At 33.5% G+C, this 13,936-nt stretch overlaps 1 protein-coding gene across 1 annotated transcript in view; it reads right to left on the bottom strand.

Annotated features, from left to right (window-relative positions):
• Positions 1–13,936, bottom strand: part of LOC149737637 (dynein beta chain, ciliary-like) — a 52,145-nt gene that overhangs the window by 36,219 nt on the left and 1,990 nt on the right. The window contains exons 6-34 of the mRNA XM_089875429.1: positions 13,779–13,878; positions 13,394–13,479; positions 12,954–13,079; positions 12,558–12,701; positions 11,986–12,075; positions 11,572–11,739; positions 11,133–11,249; positions 10,615–10,764; positions 9,966–10,105; positions 9,758–9,826; positions 9,361–9,487; positions 8,690–8,836; positions 8,051–8,159; positions 7,651–7,754; positions 7,170–7,310; positions 6,710–6,847; positions 6,159–6,347; positions 5,683–5,820; positions 5,122–5,238; positions 4,813–4,956; positions 4,232–4,435; positions 3,716–3,832; positions 3,213–3,443; positions 2,526–2,669; positions 1,919–2,077; positions 1,535–1,657; positions 1,250–1,372; positions 626–851; positions 92–177 (exon numbers count right to left, since the gene is read on the bottom strand). Of these exons, the coding sequence (XP_089731555.1) occupies positions 92–177; positions 626–851; positions 1,250–1,372; positions 1,535–1,657; positions 1,919–2,077; positions 2,526–2,669; positions 3,213–3,443; positions 3,716–3,832; positions 4,232–4,435; positions 4,813–4,956; positions 5,122–5,238; positions 5,683–5,820; positions 6,159–6,347; positions 6,710–6,847; positions 7,170–7,310; positions 7,651–7,754; positions 8,051–8,159; positions 8,690–8,836; positions 9,361–9,487; positions 9,758–9,826; positions 9,966–10,105; positions 10,615–10,764; positions 11,133–11,249; positions 11,572–11,739; positions 11,986–12,075; positions 12,558–12,701; positions 12,954–13,079; positions 13,394–13,479; positions 13,779–13,878 (3,957 nt within the window). The remainder of the gene's footprint in view (positions 1–91; positions 178–625; positions 852–1,249; positions 1,373–1,534; positions 1,658–1,918; positions 2,078–2,525; positions 2,670–3,212; positions 3,444–3,715; positions 3,833–4,231; positions 4,436–4,812; positions 4,957–5,121; positions 5,239–5,682; positions 5,821–6,158; positions 6,348–6,709; positions 6,848–7,169; positions 7,311–7,650; positions 7,755–8,050; positions 8,160–8,689; positions 8,837–9,360; positions 9,488–9,757; positions 9,827–9,965; positions 10,106–10,614; positions 10,765–11,132; positions 11,250–11,571; positions 11,740–11,985; positions 12,076–12,557; positions 12,702–12,953; positions 13,080–13,393; positions 13,480–13,778; positions 13,879–13,936) is intronic.

Raw genomic sequence — 13,936 nt, 5'->3', positions numbered from 1 at the left:
TCAATAAACTAGTTGTAAGTCTAATGCCTAAATATTTACAAAAGTCTGTATTCAACTATGATATTTGAATTAATATTAAAAGAAGCCAAACCTGCAAATCTTCTAATCTTTCATAAAGTCCTTTCTTGTTTGTTGCTTCAATTACATTGGGTGTAGTGATGGCATCAGCCATTATTTCTATGGATTATTTAAAATAAATATTTTATACCAGAAGAGGTAGGTTGTATAATCTATTGTTTCTCATACACAAACTATGTCAAGTTCTTGAAATACATTATTCAAAAAGGCAGGGTTTGTAAAACAAGATAGATATTTAAAGAAAATCATTTTCAATGGTATTACAACAATAACCTGGAAAATTTGAATTTTTTTGATGATAGTTTTCTTTGTTAAATTTGTCTTTAATAATCACTAAGATGGGCGATGGCAAATTATAAAACAGCTAGACTATACCATTAAACTGTTATATAATTTAGACAACCCATTAGTGATGACCACTGGGGTAGAACGTTAACCATTTAATGTCTTGCCCTGACACACACATGCACACAATTGTTCCAGTAACATTATAAACCTTTTAATCTATATTCCTCTGGTACAAATATCTAAAATAAATTACAAAAACCTTTAAAGTCAGTGTCAATTCCATCGAATCTCTTTGAATCTTCGGGAAGCTGAGCTCTGATGTCCTCCGAACCTATGAAGATGCTTTCGAGATGAGACCAGGTCCTCTGGACCTCCAACCATATAGTAAGCACTGAATCTGCAGTAGACAACTTCTGTACCCATCCAGATACTTCTTCTAGGAAGTGCGCGATGTATTTTGATGTCATCAAGTTTTGTAGTTGGACCTATAAGTGGTAAAGTTATTCAAAATGTAAACATATCTTGAAAATCTTTGGAAAATAATAGTTCCAATCAAATAATTGGGTAACATAATGTATTGTTCATTTTAATATTTCTCTAAAATATTTGTTTTATTAACTTTTCCAGTACAGTAAAGAAGATTAAGTTAATTAAAACAGGAAAGAGAAGGATATTATTAGCAGCAAAACAAGTTAAAAACACATTGGGTGGTAACTCTCTTAACTGTAATATTAAAATTAATAACTGCTAAAACTTTATAAAAAAAATGTAAAAACTTGCTTTTAAACAGTTAAAAATCGAATCAAATACATGTTTATTATAACAAACAGTTACAAAAATTGCTCCTAAAAAGTTGAAAATATAATCATATGCATGTATATACCTGATTATCCTCTAAAGTTTCCACCAATTCTTCATTACTTTTAATAAGTGGTGATTGTGTTCGTTGATGATATTCATATTCAAAGTCCATGGCTGCCCATGTTACATCAAGTTCACGCAAGGTCTGTAATCATGTTTGATGGAAATTAATAGGTGACATATTTTTATTTAAATTTAAAGTGAAAAAGACAATACAAAGACGAAAAACCTTTTCCCACAAGATGCATTGAAATATTTATATTTTTCACTACCTTGTATTAACAATAGTATGAATGTACAATCTAACCTTCTCCATTCCCATTTCCTTGACAGCTTTATCCACAATCTCACGAACTTCATCTTCAAAGTTATGAAGGTTTAGTTTAAGTAGATCGGCGAGTGTGGTTGTTTCATCCATCGTAAATCGAACCTGTGTAAGTAACACGTCATGTTATATATGAAGCTGTGTAAAATCTTTTAAACTTAACCCATATAACATATAGAACCCTTTACTTATAACCTATATAACATATAGAACCCATATGCCTATAACACAACTGTACTACTGCTTTTATCAAATTTGAGTTGGATCTTGAATGTAAAATATACATGCTAAAAAGGGGCAAAAAGGAGATTCAGTGCAGTAAACATATGTACAGCCATTGTAACAATATAATAAACAACACCCCACCTTAGCAGCTTGCATCAGTTCATGCCAATGTCGGTCACGAATAGCTGAGTTTTGCAGATCACCCACAGCCCTTAGTGAAGTGATCATATTCTTTACAAGTGAGTCTAATCCTCCAAATACATCCCAAGCTTTTGCTTCTTTATCCAGAGATCGAATGTCCTAAAGAAGACGATGGTTATTTCTGTTCTATAAAAGAAAATAAGGCAGCACCTCAAAATTTTTATTCAAAAACTCTTATAATCCAGTACCGTGACATAGGGTTAGAGTATTGTATTTGTACCAGAGGAATATAGTTTAAAAGGTTTATAATGTTACTGCAACAATTGGGTGCACGTATGTGTCAGGGCAAGACATTAAATGGTTAATGTTCTGCCCCAGTGGTCATTCACTACTGGGTTGTCAAATTGTCTTACTTGGGAATCAAAATCACCCAAAAAATCAATTACTCTCAGCAAGGTTACATATGTTTAAAAAAACACCAGGTTTATATCTGAAGCTACCCTGCAACATTAGGATCAATAAGTTACTTTTATTCATAAGACAGCTTATAACACTAGATTTTTACAGTTTTAAGTGGAAAACTGTACAGTTATTTTACAAACCACACCTTTGCAAATCGTTTACAGTCGATGTCCATCTGTTCAACATTGATATCCGCCCATAATGTTGTTTTCCAATCATCTGTGCTTGTTCGAACTAACTGTACAAGGTCCCATACCCCCTTGCATAAACCAACCTCTCTTCTACATGCCTGAAGTAAGTAGGGAAAATATAGGTGCAGTTTCATACATTGTATAAATTAGTGCAGTTTCATACATCGTTTATTTTGGTGCAGTTTCATACATTGTATAGATAGAAGCAGTTTAAGTGTGGTGTATTTGGGTTATGCTAATATGCTTCTCTGGCTTAAATCTAAGGTCCCATAGCGTGCCACACTGTAGGACCTTACACACATAGAATATAGGTTTGGCATGTGGTGTATGTAAGTATATAGACTTCACTTATGTCATGGCTATCCATACATTATACAGAAGATAGTACACCCTGTATATGGCTTGCTATAACCTTGATTGGTTTAAGTCACTGCTTTAATCTTTTTCATATTGAAAACATTAGGTGTAGATTAAGCACAGTTTAGAAGACACTATTTTTTAAAAATTACATTTGAATTAATTTTTTAAGCATACAAAAAAATAGTTTAACTACAATACAGTCCAAATGCTTTCTGAACCACTGTTGGTACAGTTATTTAAACACTAAACAGCCATACACATTTAAACAGTAAGACTTTTACCTTAAGTTGTTTATAATCTGGCACATTAACTTCAAACAAGCCAGCAGATTCATGCAGAGAAAACATCTCAGTTTCGAGGGTGAGAATATTTTCCTGCATCGTATCAAGGCAGGGGTAGGGGTCAGGGCAGTTGAACCGAAACACGGGTTCTTTACGAAATACTTCACGAAACTCATGTTGCTTCACATCAAAACTGGTGCATTTTCGACGGATTATGGAGACTTCGTTTGCCTGGCAATGGGTGAAGTTATGAACACTGTGTAATATACATAAATACATCTGGGGGCTTATAAAAGGAGGGGGCGCGGGAATAATGTTTTATGTGTATATTTTCTAAACAAAGACTGGTGGAGCCCTCCCTTTTAAATTCCTAGATATGCCCCTTAAGCGCCACCTAAAAACAGCCGGCCCATAAATACCCAGTATGCATAATGACACAGGCAAAGTAACATGAGGATTAAAATAAATTTTAAACAAATTCAAATTAATTGTTCCATATTAACCTGCAGTGGAGCAACAGCCTGTTTAACAGTAACTGACAACTTCTTAGTATTATTCCATTGCTCTGGTAACTCTTGCAGTTGTAGATGTACGTCCTCGGACATTTCTTGATCGTATAACTAAAAAAAAAATAGTTTTTTAAATCATATAAATAAAAAAATGTTATTCTACATGTCAGAGTTAAGGAAAAATAGGTAAAAAAGTGGTTATTTTAACAATTTTGCTTAGGTCAATTAGGGGAAACCTCTATTTTTATCTATACTATATGTAGCTGTTAGAAGTGCATAAAAAAGGATAATGTCAAACAACACATTGGTTCTGAAACTATAGTACGTGGAGTATGTAAAGTGTTTCTTATAGATAAAAGTAAAATGTTGTGTCTTGCCAAAGGACACATACCCAATGGTAGCACGGTCAAGCATTGAGCCGGTAACCTCTGACATACACTTACCATCGTGCCACAGTGCAAAAATTACACACAAGAATAAACCACAAACTACACCACTCATCCATCTAACCTTTAATAGTTCAATAGTTTGTTTGAGAGGTTCGAACATAACATCGGTTGCATCAGCGCGATCACGCACAGCCATTAAATGGCCCATACATTCCACCAAGCCATCATAATCACCTTCCTCTATCGTCTTACCCAACCCAAGGTCAGCCAGCTTGATGAAATCTTTCAAGTCCGAGAGACTGTTTTCAACATGGTTGATCAAATGCTGATGACGAAATGGAAGGATTACATATAAAATATAACCAGGCCGTAAGGCATTGCATTTTTAAAATTCTTAGTAAATTCTGGATTGAGATGGATAAAATTAAGATCAAATTACACTTGTGAACATAGGGATCCTTATTGATTAATGCAATATATAGTTTGTGTAGGCATATAACAGCAGTAAAAACTAGGCTGCTAAAACACATGATGTGACCTTTGTTTTAAAAGTTATTTACAAAAAATTAACTTTTTGGGTTAAATCTTGTGTTAGGCAGTTTTACAATGTTAAAAAAATTAAAATAATTGTTAAAACATTTTGAATATTGCTTATAACTCTATACAAAGAATATAAGTTTTCATTTTAAACCAATTTCTTGCCTCTTTAAACATGTAACTCCATCTCTTCACTGTGTTAAGCAATGCTTGTTTGAATGGTTTGATTTGAACCAAGAACCAACTATCAAATACTTGCGATGATGTCACGTTGCTTATCACTTGGTATAAGTTCTCATATGAATCAATCTGTTATAAGTATCATAAAATAAATGAATGAAGCTTATTTATCCCTGCCAACGGAGCAACAAAATTCGTTATAATTTTTGTTCTGTTTCATACACTTGTTTTCGCTTTTCGAGTTATCTTGTACAAAATGTTGTATGTCATTTGTAACTTTGTTTTTGAACTTACTTGTTCTTTAAACTGTGTAAGTGTAGGTGGTGTTTCAGGCACCCCTTCATCTGCATGCATTTCAACTTCCTCAGCAGTTAGTATGTGACCATATGTTAAAAATTGCTTCATGAATTCCTGTAGATAAAAATACCATAATAAATAAAACATTAGAATATAAATATATATTACACATCGACAGTGAGAGGTATGCAGTACCAGAAATCTGTATTTGTTAAGGGGCTAATGTAGCATTTTTAAAAACATTCCAATAGTTTTTTATAAAATTAATTTAAATGCAGTTTCAAAATCGTATGAAAATTATGAAAACAAAGTGACAAAATATTCTGTAATTTTAACAAGATATTAAACATAGTAATTCTGCCCATTATGTTATCCTTGTGTAAAAACTTATTTAAAATAAGCCATTAAAAACTCAAACTTACAACATAATATGCTAAAAATAACACACCTATATACTATATTATTTATGTGTTATAAATATAGTCCGCTAAAAATCAGTCATAACACAAGTATGCAATTAGAATCTAGAGTTTTCAATTTTTATTCACAACAACTTACACTGCGGTCATCTGTCCATAGACTTCCATACTCAAGGAAACCTTGTGAATAAGAAATTGCTTTGTCCATAACATCGTGCACACGGGTGGTGAGGTCACCTCTCATAGCAGCAAGCTCTGCCATATCATCCATATCAGCCTGTTGTTAGATTGGGAAAGAGTAAAATATATTTCGTGAAATAAAACATGTACCAATGTATATATACTATTTCTGCCAGGTAGTATATATTTATACGTATCTTGAATGTTTGAAAAAAAAATGTCTACGTACAATTCCGATCGTCTTCATCCAATAATAATAATAAATTGATAATAACTGTTCTTTGTCTCTTTATTTATAGTAGTAAAGCTTAAAAAAAGAGAGAGAGTACATCACAACAAAACAACAGACAAATTAGTTACAGTTAAAAACTAGTTACATTTGATTAGTGGAAAAGAGCATATCACTTAAAAAATAACAAAGAAAAACTCCCCAACCTTGTAATCTGCTTGGCCAACCTGGGGTGCCACACGAGGCACCAGAGTGCTCATCTTATAAACATCAACGAGAAGTCCTTCAATAAGAGCGAGGAATCCATCCGGTGCTCCTTCCATAAGTGAAGGACGGAACACCATGTCTGGTGATTGGAGTTCAAGCTCAGCAATGAATAAAGGTTGAACATCAGGCTGTAAGGATAGTGATGTGGAATAACATTAAAATAAATCGCATTTGGCAATATATATTATTGGCGCAGCTAGAAAAACAAAGAAGGGAAGGGTCCGTTAAGTGACCTGCCCAAAGACACATACATCCATTGGTAGCAGCTTTGATTTTTGAACACAGTATTCTTGGTTACAATGCAAGCAACTAACCACCACCATGGGGCTGAACTGGTTAATATCATAACTATTCCTTTAACAGTAAAAACTTGTCACAAATCAAATCAAGTGTGTCAACAAGATGGTTTTGGAAGTTAGTTTAGTGTCCAAAGACTACTTTCTACAAAACATTTTTAGTGAAATTTATATAAAACATAATTTTCCCTTACGTCTGTGTTTTCCATGAAATAATTAAGAGAGCAATAAATGCAGTTAAAGAATCCATCAATGACCATATCATCCAAGTAACTTATATATGCCTCCCATACTTCACTATTCTCATCAGCATTAAATAAAGCGAGATTTTCCTGAGAATACAAATACCATTGTTAAAATAGTTAGAACATATATATACAGAAGGTGCATAAAACTCTGTTTTTTAGTAAGTTTTAATAAAACTTTTGAGTCACCCCAACTTTGGAAACAGGGGTGTTATCACTCCCAGTTATAGGATTAAAATAGCTTTTATAACGCTGTTAGGTGTCTATACAAACAAGCAGAGTCAAAGTGTGTTGTTTTCGCCACATTTTAAGGTTATGGTTGACAACTATGTGCATCTTTTAGCAATGTCACCTTGGAAAATGTAAAAAACACTTCACATCGATGCACGCACTATATATTATGATTCACCTTCACACATTGATGAATAACTTCACCATCAGCAGCGATAGTCGCGTATCTCTTCGCGATCCGATCTTTCCGATCCTCCAAGTTCAAGATGGCGGCTACGTTACCAAGTTTCCTCTCAAATAACGGAGTTTCACTCCATGTCTGGAAAAAAAACATTTTAAAATTTCAACATAATAAAAAATTGTTTCAAGTTCAAAGTATAAGTTGTGCTTTATTTAATATAGCAATTAAGGCACTAGTTACATTTACAAAACCATAAAAGTATCAGACAAAAGCTTGGTGGCTAAACCCAATAGAACTGTTTGGTGAGAAAATTTACTGTTTTTTCCAAATTACAGTGTTTTGTGTAGTAGTTAACCCCACTAACTTAAATGGAATCCATTTTGCGGTGTTGACACAGGGATTAAAAAGCCCAGGGTTATATTCATAATGACTTACATTAATACACCCACAGTGTTATGGTATCCTAAAAACCACTTACCTTCATTATCTTATCTATCTTCTCAATGTTCATCTTTGTCTTCTGCACACGAACCTGTAGATCATTCACCATGTCTCTTGTGGATTGAATGTATTCCCATATACCTGGTGAATGAATGAGTGTCACCAATTTTCAATGGCAAGGTTTGACAACTCCAGTTGTAACATGGGTTATGGGTATTCTGCTTTATAGACCACATGCCCACTTACAATTTACCACATATGTCACTTTGTGTTTGCAGATAATAAATAATACAACCCGTTATTAACCACTCGTAGCAATTATTGTTAAATGTCTTGTTCAAAGACACATAAACCCACAACAGTAGCAGTATCAAGCATTGAACCCTGTACTCTCTAGTCATGTAACAATTTCTTAAACTAAACCATTATTACATTACCTTCTGATTTCCAGCATAGCTCCGTTTCAGCTTGTTGCAACACACTATCTATTTCTGCCAGTTGTCCTTCAACCAGAGGGTATTCAACATCAACCACTGAGTTTCTTACCTGGAAGTTAATTGGGAAATTTAAATAAAATTTGACAAATATGTTGAAATGACCTAGTTTCTACTTGTAGAGATTAACTCAGTTGGTCCACTACACATAAGTGAAAAATTACTGAAAAAAATTTTATATATATATACATACATATAAAAGGCACTTATTTATCCTAGCAAGGCGGGACAATGACAGTGGTTATAACACAAGTGTTTCATACACCTCCCATCTGACAAATATTTACTACTCCATATGTAACTGTTTGGAAGATTGTTTTTTCTGGTTAAGCTGACAATTCCGGGAAACCATTAGCGCTATACTTTGACAGTTATTGTATTGCTAAGGGTGAGATGCTGTAATGGTGGCAGTGACGAGCATTGAACCCGCCATACTTCAGTTATGATACAAGCAGAAGCAATCTAACCACTAAGCCATAGGATATAGCCCAAAGCACAATATTCTGATTGTTCTTATGATTTTCTTACTACTATGTTTAGAAAACAAGCATAAATGGCAGCAGTAGATTGTAGTGACCATACCTCATTATACCATGCCACAGTAAGATCAAGGTTGGCACAATATTTACGAAACATTTCATGAGTTTCATAAAGTTCGTTTGCAACATCAGGGATATCAAGACGGTTTAAGTATTTCATGTAGCGAACCTCACGCAGCACTGCTACAAGCTAAACAAATAAATATTAGGTTTAAAATATATACACTGCCTGAAATCAAATAACATTTAGCCAAAAAAATTAAAAGCTGAAAATGGCTATTGGTTTTAAACTTGTGTAAAAAATCTTGTAACAGCTTGTTAAAGGATGCTGCTGTGAATTTGTTTATAAAGTACTTTGCAGCTTGAACAGTTTTAAAACCATATAAATAAGCACATAGTTTTAAAAATAAAATCAAGTGCTAAGAAACATGTAACAACCAAAAATAAAGTTCAAGAATGGAATAATATGATTTGTGTTGGTTACGTTTTTGTAGCACTAGATCATTAGTATCATTACTATACAAGAATCGGTCAACTATATGAACATCAGATCAGGGTCGGATTCATTACCATTGGAATAATATTACAAGTCATTAGAATAATATGTCAAATATATATTTTGTCTAAAATGGCATCATTAGTCTGTTGTTCAAATAGAACCAAAATAATTCCCCCAAAACCATTAGTTATTACAGTTTTTAAATTAAAAATGACCTGTGGGTCAAAGTTGACGGATATCAGATGAGAATCTGGATTTCTTTTTAACAGTGGTTGGCCCAAGTTAAATTTACAAGCTTCTTCAACACCATTTGTCCACTGCTCAAATATTTTCATCTCATATCTGAAGAAAATATGGTTGTGAACTGTATGTGGATAATGTGGATTTTTAAGCTAGGGTCTATCTTGTTTTTGATTTTTTATTTTAAATCAGGTTTTTTTTAAAACTTTTAATAAAATTTTAGATGAGATTGGTAAAATGCATATTTTCATTCCTGTTTAACATTTACAGTGACATTTTACCCCAGACATTGACATACCCACAACAATATGCCTATGCTGTATCCTCCTGTAAAACTATATAAAACTATTTAAAATCAATAGAGTAACTTACTGTTTAATTAGTCGAACCATCTGTTCCTGTTTGTGGAAAACCAAATCACATTCAGCTGATTGGAAACACCTGAAAATCATAAGTCTATTTGTTTAAACTGAAACGTTTGAAATAAAGAAAATCGTAATATATATAAGCAGTTATGTTTGTCTCGAAAAGGAGAAGAAAGGTTTTTTGTTATTTTTCACCAATTAAATTCTCAACTTACGGATGGTTGATATGTTGTAGTAGTTCCATGGGCCATGTAATCCTCTCATGGAGTTCCTGTGCCCACTTTAACTGACCAGCTACTGGGGGTTGGTTCTTATGCACACATGGTTTCAATAGGTTTGGGATATCTTCACATGGCTGAAAACACATTTATATTCTGTTACTTTTGCTACCAGAGTACCAGGCATAATGTAAAAAAATATATAGTCCCTTTTCGGCCTCTGGCCAGACAGCTAGAAAAATCCCTATTTACCATTTAAAGATCTTTTCTGCAGCTTTAGCCTAAAGCTTGCATAGTTTTCAAGGCCTATTACAATAAGCTGGTGGGTTGGTGAGTTTTAATAAACATAAAATATCAAAGACTAATTAGGTATAAGAATAATGCATTACATTACAAATACAACTTCTATTTTATAAGTGTCCGGTCCTAAAGAGCAACAAGTCATTGGAGCTGGGATTCAAGCAAGAGCAAATCAAGAGAGTTACGAAAGAGGCCCCATTTGAAACATATCTATGTCAGACTAATGAAAAAACCATAAGTGCAATGCAATGAAGCATGGGTATTTCATGTCCTATTTTCACAAAAAGAGGGGCCAGACTTTCTAATCTCCCAAATAAGCCCCCAGTGACTGGAGCTTTTAACTTACTTGGTTAGCTGTAGCAATGACATGTTCATCGAATACTTGCTTGATCTTATCAAGACTTGTGTTGAAAAGACGAAGCAGTATAGGATACTTGTGGTCGAAATCTGCTTTGATGATCGGCCTCTCAAGTAAACTTCCAAAGATGTTCAACATCTAGAATTTTAAGACATAAATATGGTTGAAATTTGAAAAAGATTGGAATTGAAAAATGTTGTGTAAAAAAGCATACTTATTTAAGAAAAAACATATTTTAAGTTTAAGCACTTAGTATCCATGGACTACAGATTAGAATTGGATTGTAAATTTCTTAAATGAGCGTGGTACTATTACAGCAATTCGGTCATGCTAATTTCAATTGATAAAGTGTCACTTATGTATAAAGATACCGACAGGTGGTATAAAATGCCCAAAAACTGAAGAATACAGCTACCTTTTTCATACGGAACAAAAACAGTCGCGCAAAACAATAAATTTTTACTAAAATTTTTAACAAATATTTTTCAATCTTTTTCTCCACACACCTTACAAATAGAAGCCATTCCTGAACAATCATCAAAACCTTGGCAGATAATGTTGGCAAGTTGCCTCTCTAAGTCAGATAGGTTCTTTGTGAATGAATCAAAATCATCTTCAAATGCCTGGAGGGATCAAAATGAACATTATAAAATATAGTTGAATAAATAATTGAAGGATACATATTCATTCTTACCCAATGGGGCAATGATAGTCAGTATAACAAATATAATCCTTTTTGATTTTTCATACTTTTAACGTATGGCTAACAATTTAGACAACCTATAAGTGAACACTGGGTTAGACAATTGCCGTTAAGTTAAACTCTAGTCAAAAGACGAACCACACTGGTAGCAGCGTCAAGACTCGTACTCGTAACCTCTGGGCTATAGGCCGGCAAGCTACTTTCATATTCCGCTGAAGTAAAGTGTAACGAGCTATACTTACTGGATCCTCAGGGTCAAGGGGGTTGTACGTCCTTAGCTCAAATACTTTGTACAACTCCTGGAAAGCTTCAAATATATTAAGCACAAGTTGGCTGAGCACTCTGCCCTTCACTCCACCAAACTCAATCTTTTCAAGTTTCATAAACTCTTGGCTTCGTACGAAAAACTCCTAAAATTAAAAAAAAAATATTAAAGAAGAAATTTATACATTAGGTAGAGTCAAGTTTGCATAATTTATAACTGTACTAAAAACAATATAACTGTTTTGACCATATAACAAATAACAAATTCATTAAAATAATTTTAAAACTACCTTGAAACCCAAATTAACCAGATTTCCATAAAAATATGCATAAAAGTAATAAACATCAAAACTGTCTGTTAAAACACAAACACTAGCATCATATTATCTTACCATTACTATATCAAGTCTGTTAATGAAGTTATCCATCCTGGAAAACACCAACTCAGGGGCAAAACTCCAATGCTTCACTTTTGATTTGTCCTGAAGAAAATACATAAATGATAATTAACTGAAGATACTTGTATATATCAGAGTGGATCTGTTTCACCCAGGGGACTATTATTATTTTTGTTATTCTTTATGGGTGAGGTAAGGACCTGTGATTCCGGCCAGATTTGCTTATTTAAGTCCTTTGTGCGACCAGGGGAGCTGCTTTGACCACTGGGTTGGAACAATGTCCTTTAATTATCTTGACCAAGAATACAAACGTCGCCAATGGTATCACTGTATTAGTATACTTTGGTAAGGTGCAACATGCAAGTGTGTATAAAAACACACCACCCCTGTTGTAACGACTGTCGTTTTCTGACCCCATGTTGAAGTAAGTTATATTCATTTATTTATAATCTATTAATCTGTGTACTGTTTAGCACTATACAAACACAATAAAACAACTTGGCAGTGTTTACAGAACAAAAATGTTAACTGCTCAAATGAAATTTGAAGAAAATTAAACCACAAACCTCAAAGAAAGTGTCAAGGGTGGCCTTATGTTTATCAAAGCTTGCACGGAATGCATGCAATACTTCCAAAGCTACTTTAACTCGTTCAACAGATTCATCTAACTCTCCTTTCAATATATCTTCAGGTGATAAATAGTTGCAAGTCTAGAATGATTTAAAACTCATGATTTTACTGTCAAATAATCTAATTGTAAATAAAAAAACATATATTTTATTTGCCTCTTCGAAACATTAGATTAAAAGACAACGAAGAGAAGAGACTTAGCAACAAGAAACAGTCATCAAAATAAACATTTGTTTTAACTTTAATACATAAATGCAAATGTTAAAATTCTTCAAATAAAGAGGTATTAATTATTATTAGTAGCGCCAGTTACAAACAGAAATATACTTTACCATTTCAATGAGAAAGTTGCACATTTCCCTTAGAAGAACAATAATCCTTACTGGTGTGTTGTAATATTTAGATTGTGACCATATAAGGCAGACGACATGCATCAATGGAGCTAGCTTGGGTATGGCCTAGAAAATAATGAGTGCAAACATGCGTAATTTGACATTCTATCCATCATTATAACATAAATTGTTTTAACTGTTTGAATACAGTAGCAAAGATCAAATTAAATAAAACCATGAAAAAATATAGTTCGCGACAAAATAACAATCATTAAAAAAAGTATGCGTAAATTTATTTCAAAACAAGGTCATATAAAAGCATGGCTGCTAGACCCCCAAGGCTCAAACTCAATGCAGTTTAGAGTATTAGTTACCAAACAGTGCATGGTAGAATAAAACAGGTTTTTTAACAATTTGATAGAGTGGGAATAGTGGCATACCTCTGAAAAGTCAACTTGTTCAAAATCATCCAAAAAAGAACGAAGAGGTTTTAAATACATTTGGATGTCCCTTGCTTCACGTAGTGCTATGATATATATGTAAATGATCAGTGTATGATTTTACTTTAAAATATTGTGAGGTATCCCATCATAATGTAGTCATTGGAAAACATGACAAAAGTGGACAATGAGATAGAGCATGGACACCTAGCATGGGTATGCGTGCACACCTAAAAAAAACTTTGAGTACCACTAGCGCCAAAACAGACAAACAGTCACACACAGTCAGTAAGTGGGTGTATTTCATATTAGTATAAATTAAAAAAACAAGTTAGTAGAATGTTGATGCGCCAAAGTCAAATGAACTAGTATGACAATTTCTTACCAGCAACCACTTCAGTAAAGATGTCACGTAACGCAGGATAGTAACTGCTGTGAGAAAGTTCCAAGATGGCTGCCATCTTCTTTACTTTTGGAGTCTTAAGCTAAAAACATAAATGAAAGAATTTCAATGTAATAAACTTATATATCCTCGTGTGTGGG

The sequence above is a fragment of the Ciona robusta genome, chromosome 3 (assembly GCF_009617815.1).
Source record: "Ciona robusta chromosome 3, ASM961781v2".
Taxonomy (NCBI): domain Eukaryota; kingdom Metazoa; phylum Chordata; class Ascidiacea; order Phlebobranchia; family Cionidae; genus Ciona; species Ciona robusta.
The sequence above is the reverse complement of the archived record's forward strand: the minus strand, read 5'-3'. Positions and strand labels throughout refer to the sequence as shown.